Raw genomic sequence first — 20,547 nt, forward strand, 5'->3', positions numbered from 1 at the left:
TGGCAAAAACAGGAAGGCAGATTATTATTTGAATGGCACTAGATTGGGAGAAGGGGAAGTGCAAAGAGACCTGGGTATTATTGTGCACCAGTCGCTGAAGGTAAGCATGCAGGTGCAGCAGGCGGTTAAGAAGGCAAATGGTATGTTGGCCTTCGTAGCAAGAGGGTTTGAGTACAAGAACAAGGATGTCTTGCTGCAGTTGTACAGGGCCTTGGTGAGACCGCACCTTAAGTATTGTGTGCAGTTTTGGTCACCTTACCTGAGGAAGGATGTTCTTGCCATGGAGGGAGTGCAGCGAAGATTCACCAGGCTGATACCTGGGATGGCAGGAATGACGTACGAGGAGAGATTGTGCCAATTGGGCTTATACTCACTGGAGTTTAGAAGATTGAGAGGGGATCTCATCGAAACCTATAAAGTTCTGTCAGGTCTGGACAGACTAGATGCAGGAAGGGTGTTTCTGATGGCCGGGGAGTCCAGAACCAGGGGTCATAGTCTAAGGATAAGGAGTAAGCGATTTAGGACAGAGATGAGGAGGAATTTCTTCACCCAGAGAGTGGTGAACCTGTGGAATTCTCTGCCACAGAGGGCGGTGGAGGCCAGTTCATTAAATATATTCAAGAAAGAGTTGGATATATTTCTTGAGGCTAAAGGGATCAAGGGATATGGGGAGAAAGCAGGGACAGGGTACTGAATTTGGATGATCAGCCATGATCTCATTGAATGGCGGAGCAGGCTCGAAGGGCCGAATGGCCTACTCCTACTCCTATCTTCTATGTTTCTAAAATGTTGTTAGAGATTTATAACATTTACAATTTAAATTGTTGAAAAATATTTCTTACTTTTCCTTTCTGTATCTTTTCTCTCTCGATCTCTTAATCCAATCTTTCTTTCCCTCTCTTTATTTCTCTTTCTGTGCCTGATTTGACTCTAATTCACCCCATTTCCTTCTCTGTCGTTCCTCTGCTTCTTTCTCAATTCTCAAATCTCATTGGTTAAGTAGACAGACTGTTGGTCCTGTCATTGACCCAGTTCCCAGATGCCCCGCTGTCCTCGTCGTGCTGTTAACAGTCCGCACTTCCAGCAACTTGCGGGGCAAAAATTTCCTTGAGCTGAAGGGCGAGGGAAAAAGTCAACCAAACGGGCAAACCGTGAGATGTCCCGCTCCAGCAAATTCTGGACCATTAGGTCCCAGTTCTTGTTTTCAGTTCTGCAGTGTCGGCCTGTACTCGTGAGCACGAGTGTGTCTGTGTTTTGTGATGTTCGGGTAAGCGTGTCACCCATTGTATAGAGGTAGACATGTCATGTCTATTATACGGCTGAATGGGCCTCATTGGGAAGTATATATGAATCATTATCATCATCATAATCAACTTTATTGTCATTGTTAGTGCACAAGTGCAGTACAATGAAATGTCGGCTTGCGGCTCCCGAGAGTGTACATTTAGATTAAGACATTTAAACATTCAACATTCATTTGGCTTGTAATACATTAACATAAACATAATAAAGTGCATTGATAGATGTGCAGGCTTTAGAGTTTATTTGTGGAGTTCAGTTGGATGACAGCCCTGGGAAAGAAGCTGTTCCTAAATCTGGTCGTTCGGGTGCGAATGCATCTGTAGCGTCTCCCAGATGGCAGGGGGGCGAACAGACTGTGGCTTGGGTGGGTAGGGTCTTTGATGATGGTCCGTGAACTCCATAAACAGCGTTTTTGGTATATGTGCTCTATGGTCGGTAGCCGGGTGCCGGTAATGCATTGGGCAGTTTTGATTACCCGCTGCAGGGCTTTCCGGTCATAGTAGCTACAGCTGCCATACCATACTGTGATACAGTTCGTCAGGATTTGCTAGAAAATGGACATGTTTGTTCGCAACAACAAAAGCTCTGATTGGTCCCCTTGGCTGACAAGTCCTGATTGCTGATTGGTCCTCTTGGAGGATAAGACACACCCAGCAGTTTCTCTGGAATGTGTAATTAGATCCTCCCTGCCTACGTAATCAGTTACTTTGCAAAGTGTAATTCGAGCCATTCTGACTGCCTACTCCAGACAGAACAGAGCTCACTTGGAACAGACAGGGCTCACCATCGCGGGCTAAGACCTTCTCCCACCCGCAAACAAGTCCCTGCCCCCACCGCCCAAGTTCCTGACCTACTCCCCCCTCGCCCAAGTTCCTGACTTACTCCCCACCACCTGCCCAAGTTCCTGACCTTCTCCTAACCTCGCCCAAATTCCTGACTTACTTCCCCCACCCAAGTTTCAGACCTTCTCCCTCCGAGTTCCTGACCTCCCGCCCCCCTGCCCACGTTTCTGACCTTTTCCCTCCCAACCCGGCATCCTGACCTTCCCTGCCCAAGTTCCTGACTTGCTCCCCCTGCACTAGTGCCTCACGCCTCCCCGATTCATTACTTTCTCCACCCAACAAGTTCTGGGGCATCGTGTGTGGGTCACGGATTGTTAACAGGTTTATTAGATATGAAGTGAATAGTGACAGTGTCGTGACTTCCGTATTTCGTCCAGTCGAATGATATCACTTGCCACACTCGCACCGAGTTTTCCGAGAAATCAACCAGGTCTCGGGGGTGGAGAGGGGGAACATGGTGCGGGTGTAAAGGGGGTGGGGTTGGAAGAACCTGACCCGTCTGACCATCGGAATCCCGTTCTTCCCCCGTCCCCACTGTGCTCTCCGTACTCTTTACCCACCCCCAGAGTGCCTGACCTCCTCTCTCTCTCGGATTCCCTATTTCCTTCCGATTCCCCCTCTCACTCTCACTCTCCCCCTCCGATTACTTCTCTCAGTCTCTCCCCCTTCGATTCCCCCTCTTTATCTCTCACTTCGATTCCCTCTCTCTCTCTCTCTCTCTCCCCCTCTCTCTCTCTCTCTCTCTCCCCCTCTCTCTCTGTCTCTCTCTCTCTCTGTCTCTCTCTCTCCCCTCTCTCTCTCTCTCTCTGTCTCACTCTCCCCCTCCGATTCCGATGGAGAGAGTTCCCGATTCCCACTACACTTTATGTGACGAAGTGTTTTCCTGACATCACCCCAGAATGGCCGAGCTCTAATTTAAGGTCATGCCCATGTATTCTGGGCTCCCCACCAGAGGAAATAGTTTCTAGCTTCCTATCAAATCCTTTAATCATCTTAAACATCTCAATCAGTTCACCTCTAAATCTTCTATATTCGACAATACAAACATAGTCTGCGCTACCTGTCCTCATAATTTAACCCTTTTAGCCCCAGTACCATATGGTGAATCTGCACTGCACCCCTTCCAACTCCAATATATCCTCCCTGAGGGGCGATGCCCAGAAGTGAAGTCAGTATTCCAGGCGGGAGGTTATGGACCAACAGGAACCCATCTAAAGGACATTTGACTCCGAGTCGAGGAAATTATTCTAACCTGAGAGGGACTATTATTATTTTTATTCATTCCCGGATGTGGGCATTGCTGACAAGGCCAGCATTTATTGCCCATCTCTAGCCCGGGAATCCCTACAGAACGGCACCGGTACGATGGGCCGAGTGGCCTCCTTCTGTGCTGTGATTCGATGATTGGATGAACTGTTTGCTTCTGTCCCCCGCCTGTCAGACCCGAAGGGTCAGTGCCAAGACCAGGGCTGGTCACTCTGTACCTGAGCGGCTGGATATTGTCAACACTTCCCGAAAACTCTCCCCTCGCTTTTTAAAATGTTCTTTTAGGTTCATTCTTACTGAAATGTGTGTCGATCTTTAGATGAAACGGCTCAATGTTTAGCAATAACACAGATATCCTGCATTGTAGCCCAGGACAGCCGAGGGGAGCATTCTCCGTCTTCCCTTTGTGTGAATGGGATTCCGGGTCAGACCACAATCGTGAATCAAAGCAGGGCCAACTGCAATGCTCAGATTTATATAGCAATAAATAAATAGATGGATACTATTCTGAAATAAAAACTGGAACTAATTATTCAAAATTTATACCAGTTGAATTAATTTAGCTCTGATGCTTTTGTCTTGTTTCTCGCACAGACTGGTTTAAAATCAGAATTTGTGTTTGATTTGTGGTAAATCTGTAAACTGGCTCCGTGACACATTTCAAAAGCAGATTCAGAGACTCCCCTGAGTTGAACAGACCCGTCGCCCTGCGGCTCAGAACTAGGGAGAAAATCGCCCAAAACATTGGCTCACACTCGGTCCCGCTCGGTTGATGCAGAGTGGATTGTTCCGCAATGTACTTGGCAGATAATTGTGGCGGATCCGGTTGTAAGGAGCTCACACCAGGATCTGCACCATTGAAGAGAGGGGGATATAGTCATTCGGGGTTTAATGGGGGCAGTCGCCAGCTGCAGGAAGCAAACACCAACATCTGCACGGATAACGGTGGCTGCTCAGATCAACATCTGCGCGGATAAAGAGAGGGGCTTTAGGGATTGGATAGTTGGAGGCCTGTACAAGCGCTCCTGTAGAGCGGCCGTGCCCGGGCACCGCCAGCTGTAGTGAGAATTGAGCACAAGAATGTGTTTCCACAGTTAGGAGGCTGCCTTCTTCCCCACACCCGATGCGCCCTCCTCCCCGGGAATTCAGCGAGACTCCGCCCAGTCCGCCCACCTCTCACTTTCAAATTGCCCGGGACTGAAATATGACCAGAGGTGGCTCCAAACAACAAATCCGGGCCAACATATGGAGCAACATAACGGCACATCCCCTCCAAAACCTCATATTAAATCAATAATCTCTAATAAAAAGCATAGACTTACACTTGTCAGTGGGTCACATTCACCCCCTCATGTCCACAGATCCCTGACAGTAACAGGACAGCTAGATAAGGTGGTTAAGAGGGCATGCGGGATTTGCTTACAATAGCCGAGGCATAGAATATAAGAGCAGGGAGGTTATGCTTGAACTGTATAAAACACGAGTTAGGCCGCAGCTAGAATACTGCTTACAGTTCTGGTCACCACATTACAGGAAGGATGTGATTGCACTAGAGAGGGTGCAGAGGAGATTGACGAGGATATGGCCTGGGCTGGGGAATTTTAGCTGTAAGGAAAATGTGGATAGGCTGAGGTTGTTTCCTTTGGAACGGAGGAGGCTGAGGGGGGACCCAATTGAGGTGCATAAAATTATGAGGGGCTGAAATAGAGTGTATAGGAAGGACCTATTTCCCTTTGTAGAAGGGTCAATAACCAGGGGGCATAGATTTAAAGTAAGGTGGGATGTTTAGAGGAGACTTGAGCAGAAATGTTTTCACCCAGAGGGCGGTGGGGGTCTGGAGATCACTGCCTGAAAGGGTGGTAGAGGCAGAGACCCTCGTCACATTAAAAAGTACTTGGATATGTACTTGAAGTGCTGTAACCTACAAGGCTCCGGACCAAGTGCTGGAAAGTGGGATTAGGGTGGAGAGCTCTTTGTTGGCCGGTGCGGACAAGATGGGCCGAATGGCCTCCTTCTGTGCTGCAGATTTCTCTGACTCTATAACAATGTTTCAAGGATGATGCAATTAAATATTTCAACAAACCCAGGATAATTATCACAGTTTCTGAAATCTTCACGTCATCTGCAAAACATTTGGGATCAGAGCAATTATTTCTACACCTTTAGAGCGTGTTTCCCGGCTCCAGACAACATTAAACTGAAGCACGGAGTCAGTCGGTTTGTTTAATGCGGCCCTTCACTGCACAGAAAGCAAATGTGCGGTTTTCCCGCAACAAAATCTTTTTCAGGAAACCTACAAAAATCCTTGGTTGGGAAATATTGTCCAACAGCGACACCTATTGACGGGATCCGGCTGGAGTTTAAAGGAGGGATTTAATTCTCCGAGTATTGCAGTGAACTTGCTCGGGAAATCGCTGAGCCGAAGGTGTTCGGGAGCTCGGGAACATCGAAACTGAAAGCGGGTTGAATCAGGAAGTGCTGAGCGTGAACATGGCTTCCAGGCAGCAGCCCGAGAGTTGGACCGAGGAGGCAACTTGTCCCATTTGTCTTGAATTCTTCACCGATCCGGTTTCACTGGAGTGTGGGCACAACTTCTGCCGCTCCTGTATCACACGGTGTTGGGAAAAGGAGAGAAACTCCTGCCCGGAATGTAGAGAGGAGTTTCCGGAAAGAAACCTCAGGACCAGTCGGGCCTTAGCCAGACTGGCGGAGAAAGCTCGAAAATTAATCCAGGATCCGAAAGAGAAGGAAAATAAACTTCACTGTGAGGAACATCAGGAAGAACTGAAGCTGTTTTGTGAAACTGACAAGAAACTGATCTGTTACACTTGTACAGTTGCGCGGGAACATAAATCCCACAACTTCCTGCCGATTAAAGAAGCTGTTGAAATCTACAAGGTAAAATGGAACAGATTTTATGATCTGATTATTTTATCACTTTTCCATAGTCCATCCCTTTCATTCTGTGATTTTCTTTCCCAATCCCAGGATCAGCTGAAATCCTCTTTAGAATCTCTCACAGAGAAGAAATCGGCGGTTCTAGCAACAGAACTGAACCAGAAACGGCGGATTTCTGAAGTTAGGGTGAGGTCTCCCCATGCTGATTATCTGGGATCTCGGTTAGTTTTGTTCCCTATATCGTGGTACATGATTACTTTTCACATTATAGGTGATCTAATAGCCACCTGTGTTTTTTTTATATATACACCCCACCCAAAACCATGTGATCTCCTGGGAGAGGCGAAAAACCAGGTTAAAAAACTCAGGCCAATTTGGGGGGGAAAATCTTGGAAATTTCTCTCCGACCCATCTAGGAGATCAAACCAAGTCCAGGCTATCACTCTGTCTCTGAGTGCCCTGCAGTACCTGCCTTCTGTAAGAGGTGATGTCCACCGCAGCCAGAAACAGGTCCAGCTCTCACTTGAAGAAATTCAGCGAATCAGCGCCCACCGCACGAGATGGCAGCCTGTTCCAGAGGTCCACTATTCTCTGGGAAAAGAACCACCTCCTGACATCTAACCTAGATCTGGCCTTATATAACTTAAAATTGTGACCCCTGGTCCACCTAATCTATTTAATCGGAACAAACTGTCAACTGGAACACAATTTATTCCCTTAATAATTTATAAACCTTAATCAGATCACCCAAAGTCTACACTTCTCAAAGTGTAGAGTCCCAACTCTTTCAGCCTATCTTGATTTAGAGGATGCTTTATACTGGGAATTAGTCCAGTGGCTCCTCCTCTGCACACTTCCCATTGCCTCAATAACACCCACCATGTGTGGAGACCAAAACTGGACACAGCATTCCAACTGCGGCTGACCAAGGTCTTGTACAATGACAAAGTAGTCTGCCTCGTCTTATAGTCAATTGTCCTATGAATTCACCACAACACCCTATTCACTCTAGCTATTGCTTCATGGCATTGCTCATGAGCCTTTCGAGATCCATGCACTAGAATGCCCAGATCTTTCTTTCTCCACCTTCTTGAATGCTTTCCCCTGAAGGGTGTATGAATGTTGAGCATTCGCCCTGCCCACATGCCTAACACTGCACTATCCAAATTAATCATCATTTGCCAATCATGAGCCCAATCTCCCAACACATCAAGATCAGCCCGATGACGTCGAGCATTATTTACAGTCCTAACACTTGCACAGATCTCAGTATCTCCTGTAAATTTACAGAACATGCCCCCAAAACCTACATCTAGATCATTTATAAAAATAGTGAAGAACAACGGTCTGAACACCGATCCCTGCACGACACCACTGGTGACCAGTCTCCAAACAGATCCAAATCCATCTATAACTAGTTTTGCCTACATCCTTACAGCCAGTTCTCCATCCAGCTCAATATATTACCACTAATACCAGAGGCTTCAATCTTGTAGAGAAGCGATACCTTATAAAAAGCTTTTTGGAAGTCTAAGTAGACAATGCCTACTGGGCTTCGCTCATCCACCATCTTGGTGACTTCTTCAAATATATAATCAAATTTGTAAGTCATCACCTTTTTATGAAGCCATGTTGGGTGTCCCTAATATGTCCCTCTCTATCCAAACGATCATAGATTGCATCCCTAATTATGCCCTCATGCATCTTTCCTATTGCTGATGTCAAACTGATGGGCCTATAGTTACCCAGTACTGTCTTGTCAACTTTTGTAAAAATGGGAACTACATTAGACTCCTTCCAATCTATGGGAAACATCCAGAGTGGAGTGAGCTATTAACAATATGGGCTCGGGGCTGCACAGCACGTGTCCCATCTCCCTGACAGCACGGTTGCTTATCTATTTTCAGCTTCTTAATTCTATCTAAAACAATATGTTCATCTATGTTAATATTACTAGTTTTATTATTAAAATCATTCAATTCTAACAGGTAAGCATCATCTTCAGGATTTATGACTGATACAAAGTACTTATTTAATATTTCCGCCATACCCAGTGAGACCTTTGTAATCTGTCCCTGAACATCCTTCAATGACCCAATACCGTCTTTGACAATTCTCTGACTCTTCCCATAACTGAAAAAGCTTTCCTCATTACTTCCACAATTGTCTATGATTCTCTTTTCCATTATCCTTCTTGTTGATCTAATAGCAACCTTTGATTTGTTCTTGTTTAGTTGAGTATTAGATGCCTTTAATTTATAGAAACATTTTTGTTTACATCTTATTTGTCTTTGTAACTCACCAGTCAGCCACCATGGCTTTTTGTTGGGACAGTCCCTTCTTTGACTTTGGGTACATATTTGTCTTCCACATTTTTTATCTTGTTCTTAAACATATTCCAGTTGTATTCTACTTCAGTCTCATCACCACCCAGAAGGGTGGGCCAATTTATCCGATCCAAATCTCCTACCATGTTAGTGAAGTTTGCTCTTCTGAAATCTGGTACTATTTGTAGATCCTCGGTACATTTAGTACAAACCGTATAATGTTTCATTTGTTAGGAACAGTCGAGCAGTCTGCAAACCCGCATCACATCCGAGTTCGCTAAAATGCACCAGATTCTGACTGAGAAAGAGCAGCGGTTAATCGGAGATCTCAGGGGAGAAGAGCAGAGGATTGTGGAAACAATGGAGAAAAACCTTCGAGAAATTCAAGTGAATTTAATTTCTATTCAGGACAAGCTTTCAAAGTTGCAGAAACAGATGGAGCAACAAGACGCGCTGACATTTCTGAAGGTGAGGATTATATTGCGGGTTAGTTGCAAAATAAGCGATGACAATGTTGAAATAAATGCAGCATTTGCTGAAAAATTCGAAACTGATTTAAACCGAGTGTTTTGTCTATTCCGGGGCGGAACTACTGTTGTGACTGAACTAACCGGCTCCCACACTGTCTGCAGTATCCGGGATCGTGTTCCCATGAACTTAATACTTAGGTTGTAATTATTTCTGTGTCCCCAAGAGGTTAATATTCTCCTGGAGCTCACATTACAATCCAGTTCGTTACATTGTGTGGGTGTGTCTGGTGTGGTGGGTGTGAGAGTCACTGTGTCTCTGAGTGAGACTGGTGTTCAGTTCCAGAACCTGACCACACAAATCAAATTTTCCAACTGCATCCTATTTCTATCAGATGCTTTTAATAAATTTTGGTGCAATTTCTGCTGCCTGGTTTTCAAATATATCCTCTTTCTATCTGTGTGGTCCCGGCAGTGAGAATTCGGAATTATCAGCATCTTGTTACAATGTGGGTGTAATTTCTGCTGTCTGGATATAGACGGTCAGTCTTCGTCAACTCAGATTTGTGTTTTATTGGTTTCAGGAGGAAGCGTGTCAGGAGAGGAGGTAGGACACACTGTTTACTGAAACTCTGCACAATTTAGTAAAATAACTCAGCAAAGAGTTTATGGTCAATTTATACCATCAACTGTTTAATATTTACAGGACTGGTGAGGACTATTATAAACCATCATTAGCAGATGGCAAGCTGTCGATCGGAAAGTTCAACGGCCCTTTACAGTACACAGCGTGGAGAGAAATGATAGACGCCATTAACCCCGGTAAAACTCTAATATTCCTTTTCCTGATTTATCAATCCAGACGCAAAGTGTGGTGTGGGAAAAAAAGATTTCAATTGATTGGGCACTGGCACCAGTACAGGGGAAAGAGGGAGCTGTTCCATCGGGACGGGCTCCACCTAAACCGGGCTGGGTCCAGCGTCCTGGCGAATCGAATAAATAGGGCTGTAGATTGGGCTTTAAACTAAAAAAAGGTGGGAGGGGTCAGGTGAGGGGAAGTTTAAAAATCTAAAGACAAAGGTCAAGGCAGTAGAGCAGTGTAGCGATTTGGGTAAAAATAAGCAGAGTGCGACAGGAAGAGACAGAGGGGCCAATTTTCCCGCAGGTGTGGGGAATTGTAGGGTTCCCCGAATGTCGGGGTTCCCACACGAATGTAAATGGGTCTGCCAGATTGATGCAATTGTCCCTCAATTGGCCAATTCATTTCCAGCGTGTGGGAACCCTTGCTAATTGACTATTTCCAGTCAGAAAGTTGCACAGTATGATGTCATCATTCATGGTGCTTTTAAGGCCCACAGCAAGCATTGCAACCTCTGCAGGCTTCCATACGAACCACACAGGATGGCAGAGGAGCCTGCAGCAGTTGTGTTCAGAATAGACTGACATCTCTGGAGGAGCGATGGTCAGCTATTGAGCAGAGAAACCAGACCTTCATGGCAGGCCCTCTGAGTAGGACTGCCATTGTAGAATCGGGTCCCCATGGCCCTCCTGATGTGCAGCAAGCTGCTCTCAAGCCACTTGCAGGCACTGAGGGGGACCTGACCCATGAGAGGGAGGTTGGTGGCAGACCTCAAGGAAGTGGGGACTCCTCTCCAAGCGCTCACACTTCCATGCCACTGCAGAGCCCTCGGTCAGAGCTCTGCCGGAGTCCACACCCAACGGAGATAGACGTCTCAACCCCTGCACAGCCACAGGAGCAGCAGACTGCTGGCGAGCCCTCACAGGCTCGCCATCCCAGAGGACGCCCGCCAAAGGTGTCGAGACAGGAGCAGCAGGAAAGTGAGCAAGGGGCCTCCACATCTGCTGAAGCCACAGGGGAACCACTACGTAGGAGCACGCGTAAGAGGAAAATAAAGCACAAATAGTCACAAGGGTAGTCACTTGGGTGAAATGTGTTTATTTGAAAAATGCCATCAGCTGGTTATTGTAAATAAATTTTCTGATGGCAACTTCTGCAGTTGTGGCGTGTGTCATTTCGCGAATGGTGCTGGAGGTCCTCTAATGCCAAGAGGGGAATGAAAAAAAGGCCTCCCATGCTTCTGGTAGGTGCCTCAGTTGAGGAAGCTCTGAGTGAGGGTGGTGAGAGGGGCTTCCCAGGAGCTCACACTGGAGAAGTGTGTGAGGCTCCAACCTTCCACAGCTGTGCCTAAGCCTGGAACAAGTTGCCCCAAGCCTGAAACAATAAGGTCCTGCAACCTGCAAATGATGCCTGATTAAATCTCTTCTTTCCTGATTGACCTGCAGCTGATAGTCAGCAATCCGATATTGTTCGTGCCAGATTTCATCAGCGGAGTTCCCACCAGGCGTGTTTAACGTGGGAAAAGGCTGAAAATAGCAAGGGCCCTTTAAAATGGCATTATAGATGCCAATTATTGGTGATTAAGGTGCCTGAAGACCACTCCCGCCTGCTGCGGGCGGGACTGATTCGGGTCGGACAGAAACGCCTGGGCGAAAATCGGACGAGGCGGGGAATCAGGCGGGGGGGGTCACGACCCCCTATTTTTGCGATTTCCCCCCCCCCCCAACATGCCTGAAAGCCCGCCTGACGGCTCCAGGAAAATTGGCCCCAGAGAGTTTAACATAGGCAGTGCAGCAGAGAATAAGGTCAAAGCAGGGAATAATGCTGAAAAAAATAAATTAAAGGCTCTTTTTCTGAATGCATGAAGCTTCCGTAGCAAGATAGACCAACTACTGGCAAAAATAGATATAAATGGGTTTGATCTAATAGCCATTACAGAGACGTGGTTGCAAGGTGGCCAAAGTTGGGAACTAAATGTTCCAGGGCACTTGATGTTTTGAAAAGACGGGCAGAATGGAAAAGGAGGGGAGTAGCCCTGATAATAAAGGATGCCATAATGACAGTAGCGAGAAAGGATCTTAGCTCGGAAGATCAGGAAGTAGAATCAGTATGGGTGGAGATAAGGAATAACAAGGGACAGAAAACACAGGTAGGAGTAGTAAATAGGTCCCATAACATTAGCTATACCGTTGGACAGAATATTAATCAAGAAATAGTAGGAGCTTGCAACAAAGCTAATGCAATAATCTTGCGGGACTTTCATCTTCATATAGACTGGACAAACCAAATTAGCAAAGGTAGTCTGGAGGACACGTTCATGGAATGCATTCTGGACAGTTTCCTTGAACAATATGCCATGGAACCAACCAGGGAACAGGCTGTTTTTGATCTTCTACTGTGTAATGAGACAGGGTTAATTAGCAATCTCATAGTGGGGCAGAGTGATCATAATATGATAGAATTTCACCTTCATTTTGAGAGTGACTTGCCTAAGTCCGAAACTAGAATGTTAAATTTAAATAAAGCCAATTACATATGTATGAGGGGCGAGTTGGCTAAGGTAGATTGGAAAAATAGATTAAAATGTATGGCGGTAGATAAGCAGTGGCTAGCATTTAAAAAAAGACTTCATAATTCTCAACAAAAATTAATTCCATTGAGAAACAAAGACTCCATAGGGAAAGTGATCTAACCGTGGCTAACTAAAGAAGTTAAGGATAGCATTAGATTAAAAGAAGAAGCTTATGATGGTCCAAAGAATAATAGTAAGTCTGAGGATTAGAAAAGTTTTAGAAACCAGTAAAGGTTGACCAAAAAATTGATAAAAAGGGAAAAAATAGAATATGAGAGAAAACTAGCAAGAAATATAAAAGCTTCTACAAGTACGTAAGAAGGAAGAGAGTAGCAAAAGTAAACATTGGTCCCTCAGAGGCTGAGACATGAGCAATTATTATGGGGAATGAGGAAATAGCAGAAACTTTCAACAAATATTTTGTATCTGTCTTCACAGTAGAAGACACAAAAAGCATACCAGAAGTGGTGGGGAACCAAGGTGGGTGAGGAACTTAACGTAATTAATATAAGTAGAGATAAAGTACTAGAGAAACTAATGGAACTAAAAGCCGACAAATCCCCTGGACCTGAGGACCTACATCCTAGGGTTCTAAAAGAGTTGGCTGAAGAGACAGTGGATGCATTGGTTTTGATCTTCCAAAATTCCCTAGATTCTAGGATGGTCCTAGCGAATTGGAAGGTCGCAAATGTAACACTGCTATTCAAGAAAGGAGGAAGAGAAAAAACAGGGAACTACAGGCCAGTTACCTTGACATCAGTCGTTGGGAAAATGCTGGAATCCATTGTTAAGGAAGTGGTATCAGGGCACTTAGAAAATCATAACATGATTAAGCAGAGTCAACATGGTTTTATGAAAGGGAAATCGTGTTTGACAAATTTATTAGAGTTTTTTGAGGATGTAATTAGCAGGGTAGATAAAGGGGAACCAGTGGATGTACAATATTTAGATTTCCAAGAGGCATTCGATAAGGTGCCACATAAAAGGTTATTAAACAAGATTAGGGCTCATGGGGTTGGGGGTAATGTGTTAGCATGGATAGTGGATTGGTGAACGGACAGAAAACAGAGAGTAGGGATAAACGGATCTTTTTCAGGTTGGCAGGCTATAACTAGAGGGGTCCTGCAAGGATCAGTGTTGGGGCCTCAGCTATTTACAATCTATATTAATGACCTAGATGAAGGGACCGAGTGTAATGTATCCAAGTTTGCTGGTGAAGCAAAGCTGGTGAGACAGTAAGCTGTGACGAGAACACAAAGAGTCTGCAAAGGGCTATAGATAGACTAAGTGAGTGGGCAGTAAGGTGACAGATGGAATATAATGTAGGGAAATGTGAGGTTATTCATTTTGATAGGAAGAATAGAAAAACAGAATATTTTTTAAATCGTGAGAAACTTTCAAATGTTGGTGTTCAGAGAGATTTGGGTGTCCTCGTGCAAGAAACACAGAAGGCTAGCATGCATGTTGGCCTTTATTGCAAGGGGGTTGGAGTATAAGAGTAAGGAAGTCTTGCTACAATTGTACAGGGCATTGGTGAGACCACATTCTGGAGTACTGTACACAGTTTTGGTCTCATTATCTAAGGAAGGATATACTTGCCTTGGAGGCGGTGCAACGAAGGTTCACTAGACTGATTCGTGGGATGAAAGGGCTGTCCTATAATGAGAGATTGTGTGGAATGGGCCTATACTCTCTGTAGATTTGAAGAATGAGAGGTGATCTCATTGAAACATACAAGATTCTGAAGGGGATTGACAGGGTAGATGCTGAGAGGTTGTTTCCCCTGGCAGGAGTGTCTAGAACTAGGAAACATCATCTCAGGATAAGGGGTAGGCCATGTAAGACTGAGATTAGGAGGAATTTTTTCACTCAGCGGGATTTGAATCTTTGGAATTCTCTGCCCCAGAGGGCTGTGCATGCTGAGTCTTTGAGTATATTCAAGGCCGATACAGATAGATTTTTGGACGCTAGGGGGAATCAAGGGATATGGAGATCAGGCGGGAAAGTGGAGTTGAGGTTGATGATCAGCCATGATCTTAGTGAATGGCGGAGCACGTTTGAGGGGCCGTGTGGCATACACCTGCTCTTATTTCTTATGTTCTTATGAGAGGAGAATAAACCAGCTCCGAGACACCAGATTAAATGATCACTGATGTCCATGTCTAGTCTGGAGGTCAGGACATTGGCCAATATTTTACAGTCAGCATTAAGGAGTGTGTATGGTGACCATGTGGGGATAACCTTACTTTTCTTATGTATTGATATGATTGTGATGAATTTCAGAGTATCTGGTTCTGTGCTTCCAGTACAGGGTGTAGGAGGTTCAGTCGGAGGGGAGAAAGCTCCGGGATTGTGGTCTTGTAAAACTTGGTACGGTGGGCGTCAGTTGGTGTAGTTTTGCCAGATTGGAGCTCAGTGTCTGAGATTACGGCCCAGAGTGACCGTGTACAATAGATCAGTCAAGCATTTTCCACCTTAGGGTCTATGTGAGGAGATTATCTTCACCTAGAGGTAGGCAGGAACTCTGAGTCATGTAGGAGGGAAGGTGTGAGGATCCGAGGACTGAATGGAGTTTAATTGGTGCAAGTCCTGTTTACCTCCTATCACAACAGGTTAGGCGGGATAGATGGGATGCTTCAGGGAGGAGTAGCTGATCCTGGAGTGTGTCTTGTGTCGGTTCAAGTAGAAGGTGAATTCCTTCTCTTTGGGGTGTGGGCCCGCCATACATCTTCTAGGCCCAGGACACTACTTTGATCTCGGATTGCTCCGACTGCTTGTCCTCGTGTCCAGTGTCTGCTGGGAGCTTGTCCTGTTTGGAGTGAAAGCACAGACTGGGTCTCCACTCCTGGTTCCTGTGCTGTCCATAGGTGGGGCGAGTGTGAGGAATGCTGATGCGGGGACTCCCCATTCGGGACAGTGAACTGAAGCATCACTTTGGGTTGTCCCGTTAATCAAATTTCATTAGGATGGAGCGGCCTACTTCTCCAGGAATGTGTGTCTCCAGAGTAATGGGGAGGTTGCTGGTGATTAGTGTGACTGTCCTCTGCTCTTGGCTGAGGAGAAGGCGGCCAGCATTTGTCCCACCCACTCACTCATAAACCTGGTGTGTTCTGAGGGCGATGAGGAGGGTCTCCTGTAGAAATGCCGCTTCCACCTGTCCTGTTATGTCGATCAGTTTAGTTTTGGAGTCCATTGAGATTTATGGATATCATGATGTCGGTTTTTTATAAAGTTAGTTTCCCTCCTCCTCTGGGTTCCCTCTTCCCCTCTGCAGCAGTTCCCATTCTTTTGCTTCTTTTCCCCTTTCCCCTTCCCTTCTCTCTTTCCTTCCGGTCTCTGTCCCTTTCCCCCTCTTCCGTTTGGAAGCCCCGCCGTAGCCTCTGGCGCCGATTCCTTGTGTGTTTCTGAAGCTCCCTGGGTCACTCTGCAGCCGCTGAGAACAGCAGGGGACCGGGGGAGCCGCAGAGTTCCTGGTCGGATCGCAGTGGGCAGCAGAGGTCAGAGCGATCCCAGGAGCGTAAACCCCCGGGTCAGAGCAGATTCCAATAACAGAACCTGGAGTCCTTTAAAAACACCGCAGTTCCCGGGAATCCCCCGAATGGCCACTTTAAAAAGGGAAAGTGTTTGAATAAATCACAGCAAGAAACTAAACTGCTCACTGAGTTATTGTAACTTTCCCCCAGCTCCAGCCTCTCTGACTCTGGATCTGAACACAGCCCATCCCCGGCTCATTGTGTCTGAGGACCGGACCAGTGTGAGAGACGGAGACAAATGGCAGGAACTCCCTGACACCCCGGAGAGGTTTTATTGTTGGCTCTGTATCCTGGGATCGGAGGGATTCACATCAGGGAGACACTACTGGGAGGTGGAGGTGGGGAACAAGACATGGTGGATTGTGGGAGTGGCCCGAGAGTCTGTCGACAGGAAACGGGGAATCACACTGACACCTGAGGCCGGGTACTGGATTGTGTCGCTGCTGCCCGGGAATGGCTATGTTGCCGGCACCTCCCCCTCTGTGACCTTCCTCACCCCGAGTGGGGATCCCCGGAAGATCGGGGTGTTCCTGGACTATCAGAGCGGACAGGTGTCATTTTACAATGCAGACAACATGTCCCATCTTCACACCTTCACCCACACTTTCACTGAGAGACTCTTTCCTATCTTCAGCCCGGGACCAAGTGAAGACGGGAAAAACTCCGCCCGGCTGACAATCTGCGGGGTGAAAGGTCACTAACAGCTCCATCCCATAATTTCACACCGCCTACCTGCCTCCTGCCAGCTGCAAACTGATGGGCGTCGGTCTCAGTCGCAGGTGCTGCGGATGGTCCCAATGTCACCTGAGGTCAAGGCGGCTGCAACCGAGTGACAATGTCTTGTTGGTGATATTTGTTTGTTTAATCGGTGCAGTGGAACAAACTCATGGCAACTGCTCCAGAGACTCCTGTAAAATTAAATTTAAAAAACGAAAACATCGAGAATCATCGGGGCCCAGAGACAGAGAGAATTTAAACATGGGCAGAAATACACCAAGGGAACCACAGACTCAAGATGGGAAGAAAAGGTAAAGAGGGGCAGGAGAGAGGAACTAGGGTGAGATAGAACACCAGTGGGAAGTACATGACAAAGAGGACCATCCGAGACACGGCAAATTAAATAATACCCGAGGGAAGGAAAAAGTAAAAGGGGACACGAGATAAGAAGTAAAATCAAAAAGGAACAAAGGGTTTTTAAATCAGTTAAACTAAAAAAGGAAAGACTTGCATTTATATAGCGCCTTTCACACCCTCATGATGTCCCAAAATGCTTTACAGCCATTGAAGCAGTTCTGAAGTGTAGTCTCTGTTGTAATGTAGGAAAGGGGGCAATGGGAGAAATATAAGAAAGGGAAACTGCCGAGAGAAGGTTGATAAAGTTGCACACCCTGAGATGAGTTTGTTGTGGGATGGTCTCAAATGAGGGAGCCCACATACAATAGGGGGAGGAAGAGATGTGAAAACAGTGTCTTACTCAGTAACTCTGTGTTCTGGCATTTGTATTGTTGTTGTACTTGTTAATGTCTGGAATGTTCCACCGGTGTAACCACTAATGCTCCTCCCTAGCCCCGCCCCTCTTCTGGAATGTTCTACCAAGGGCTGGGTCGGTGATGACTGTGTTAACTTGATGCCATGTTCTTACTTAATAAAAGCCTTTAGTTTTAAGCTTTAACCTCATGGATTCAGGCAGTTATTTGGCACATCAATTTTATTAAGTAACAACTTTTGGAAGATGGATTGATTTTTGAAACCAGAGCGTCTGGATATCGATCCCCATTCGGCAGATGCGTCGAAGAAATTTACGCATTGGCTTCAATGTTTTGAACACTTCATCGCATCGGTCGATTCGACGGTTAACAAGTTGGGTCTTCTAACCAACTTGGTAAGTCATCAAACTTACTCGATAATTGAAGATATTACTACATATGAAGAGGCCCTCGCAGCCCTTAAGGCCCAGTACCTTAAGTCGGTTAACGAAGTATACGCCAGGTATCTTTTGTCTACTCGCAGGCAATTACCCGAGGAATCTCTGGACGATTTCCTGCAGGACCTTAAGGCTTTGGCTAAGGATTGCAACTACAAGGCTGTCTCTGCCATAATGTATCAGGAAGAAGCCATCCGCGATTCTTTCATATCTGGCCTCCGATCTAATTATATTAGACAGAGACTCCTTGAGAACGACTCGTTAGTTTTAAAAATGGTCGTCGATACTGCTATTGGTGACAATGCCTGGGAATTAAACATACCAGGTTATTTAATGATCAGGAAGGACAGGCAGGAAGGAAGGGGAGGTGGGGTGGCTATGTTAATAAAGGAAGGAATCACTGTAATACAGAGAAATGATATTGGGTCAAAAGATCAGGATAATGAAACAGTTTGGGTGGAGATAAGGAATAATAAGGGGAAAAAAACACTAGTGGGCGTAGTCTATAGGCCTCCGAACAGTTGCAACTATGTTGGACGGAGTATCAATCAGGAAATAGTTGAGGCTTGTAATAAGGGAACATCTATAATTATGGGGGATTTTAACTATCATATTAATTGGACAAATCAAACTGGGCAGGGCTGCCTTGAGGATGAGTTCATTGAGTGTATTAGGGATGGGTTTCTTGAGCAATATGTAACTGAACCGACCAGGGGGCAAGCAACCTTAGATCTGGTCCTGTGTAACGAGACAGGATTAATTAAAAATGTCCTAGTAAGGGATCCCCTTGGAATGAGTGACCATAACATGGTTGAATTCCATATTCAATTAGTGGGTGAGAAGGTTGGATCTCAAACAAGCGTGCTAAGCTTGAATAAAGGAGACTATGAAGGTATGAGAGCGGAATTGAGTAGAGTGGATTGGGAAAATAGATTAAAGGGTAAGACGATACATGATCAGTGGTGTACATTTAAGGAGTTATTTTATGACTTCCAAAAAATATATATTCCACTGAGAAGAAAAGGATGTAAAAGAAAAGACAGCCATCCGTGGCTAAGTAAAGAAATTAAGGATAGTATTCGACTAAAAACAAGGGCATATAAGGTAGCCAAATCTAGTGGGAGGATAGAGGATTGGGAAAACTTTAAAAGACAGCAAAAAATAACAAAAAGATTGATTAAGAAAGGGAAGATAGATTATGAAAATAAATTAGCAAAAAATATAAAAACAGATAGTAAGAGTTTTTATAGTTATATAAAAAGAAAAAGGGTGGCTAAAGTAAATGTTGGTCCCTTAGAGGATGAGACCGGGAAATTAATGGTGGGAAATATGGAGATGGCAAAAACACTGAATGAATATTTTGTATCAGTCTTTACAGTAGAAGACACTAAGAATATCCCAACACTGGACAAACAGGGGGCTAAAGGGGGGGAGGAGCTAAACATGATCAAAATCACTAAGGAAGTGGTACTTGGTAAAATAATGGGACTCAAGGTGGATAAATCACCTGGACCCGCTGGCTTACATCCTAGGGTCCTGAGGGAAGTGGCGGTAGGGATTGTGGATGCATTAGTAATAATTTTCCAAAACTCCCTGGACTCAGCAAAGGTCCCGGCAGACTGGAAAACTGCTAATGTAACACCCTTATTTAAAAAGGGCAGTAGACAGAAGGCTGCAAACTATAGACCGGTTAGCCTAACATCTGTGGTTGGTAAAATTTTGGAGTCCATTATTAAGGAGACAGTAAGAGGACATTTGGATAATCATAATTTAATAGGACAAAGTCAGCATGGTTTTATGAAGGGGAAGTCATGTTTGACAAATTTGCTGGAGTTCTTTGAGGAAGTAACATATAGGGTGGATAAAGGGGAACCAGTGGACGTAGTGTATTTAGACTTCCAAAAGACATTTGACAAGGTGCCACACAAAAGATTATTGCTTAAGATAAAAAATCACAGGATTGGGGGTAATTTTCTGGCATGGATAGAGGATTGGCTATCTAACAGAAGCCAGAGAGTTGGGATAAATGGTTCATTCTCAGACTGGCAATCAGTAACTAGTGGTGTTCCGCAGGGGTCAGTGCTGGGTCCCCAACTCTTTACAATCTATATTAACGATTTGGAGGAGGGGAACGAGTGCAACATATCAAAGTTTGCAGATGATACTAAGATGGGAGGGAAAGTAATGAGTGAGGAGGACATAAAAAACCTGCAAGGGGACATAGACAGGCTAATAAGTGGGCAGAGATTTGGCAGATGGAATACAATACTGGAAAGTGTGAGGTTATGCACTTTGGCACTAAAAATCGTAGAGCAAGTTATTATCTTAATGGCAAGAAACTGGAAAGTACTGAAGTGCAAAGGGATCTGGGGGTCCTGGTGCACGAAACTCAAAAGGTTAGTATGCAGGTGCAGCAAGTGATTAAGAAGGCCAATGGAATGTTGGCTTTCATTGCTAGGGGGATAGAATATAAAAATAGGGAGGTATTGCTTCAGTTGTACAAGGTATTGGTGAGACCGCACCTGGAATACTGCATACAGTTTTGGTGTCCATAATT

The 20,547-nt window shown here is 45.4% G+C and overlaps 1 protein-coding gene and 1 pseudogene across 3 annotated transcripts in view; one reads left to right on the plus strand and one right to left on the minus strand.

Annotated features, from left to right (window-relative positions):
• LOC147095887 (guanine nucleotide-binding protein-like 1) overlaps nucleotides 1–20,547 on the minus strand; it is a 90,308-nt pseudogene that overhangs the window by 38,167 nt on the left and 31,594 nt on the right. The window lies entirely within an intron of this gene.
• LOC147095888 (zinc-binding protein A33-like) lies at nucleotides 5,665–20,429 on the plus strand. 2 transcript variants are annotated; one of them, XM_085974881.1, is made up of 7 exons: nucleotides 5,665–5,765; nucleotides 5,843–6,308; nucleotides 6,399–6,494; nucleotides 8,870–9,103; nucleotides 9,687–9,709; nucleotides 9,809–9,924; nucleotides 16,217–20,429. In XM_085974881.1, exons 1-7 carry the CDS (start codon nucleotides 5,665–5,667, stop codon nucleotides 16,765–16,767), a joined length of 1,587 nt encoding a protein of 528 aa, XP_085831007.1. In that variant the 3' UTR covers nucleotides 16,768–20,429. The 2 variants fall into 2 exon arrangements, with proteins under 2 accessions (XP_085831007.1, XP_085831006.1); XM_085974880.1 differs by lacking the exon at nucleotides 5,665–5,765 and having other exon boundaries at nucleotides 5,819–6,308.

The sequence above is a fragment of the Somniosus microcephalus genome, unplaced genomic scaffold (assembly GCF_052327205.1).
Source record: "Somniosus microcephalus isolate GS21.2 unplaced genomic scaffold, FLI_Smic_1.0 unresolved_chr1, whole genome shotgun sequence".
Classification (NCBI taxonomy): domain Eukaryota; kingdom Metazoa; phylum Chordata; class Chondrichthyes; order Squaliformes; family Somniosidae; genus Somniosus; species Somniosus microcephalus.

Excerpts from the sequence above, each read along its gene's own strand:
- LOC147095888 (XM_085974881.1), top strand. The coding sequence starts at position 5,665 with ATGTGCGGTTTTCCCGCAACAAAATCTTTTTCAGGAAACCTACAAAAA. Across the intron at positions 6,309-6,398 it reads AAGCTGTTGAAATCTACAAG|GATCAGCTGAAATCCTCTTT; the intron begins GTAAAATGGAAC and ends TCCCAATCCCAG. Across the intron at positions 6,495-8,869 it reads GGCGGATTTCTGAAGTTAGG|GAACAGTCGAGCAGTCTGCA; the intron begins GTGAGGTCTCCC and ends TTCATTTGTTAG.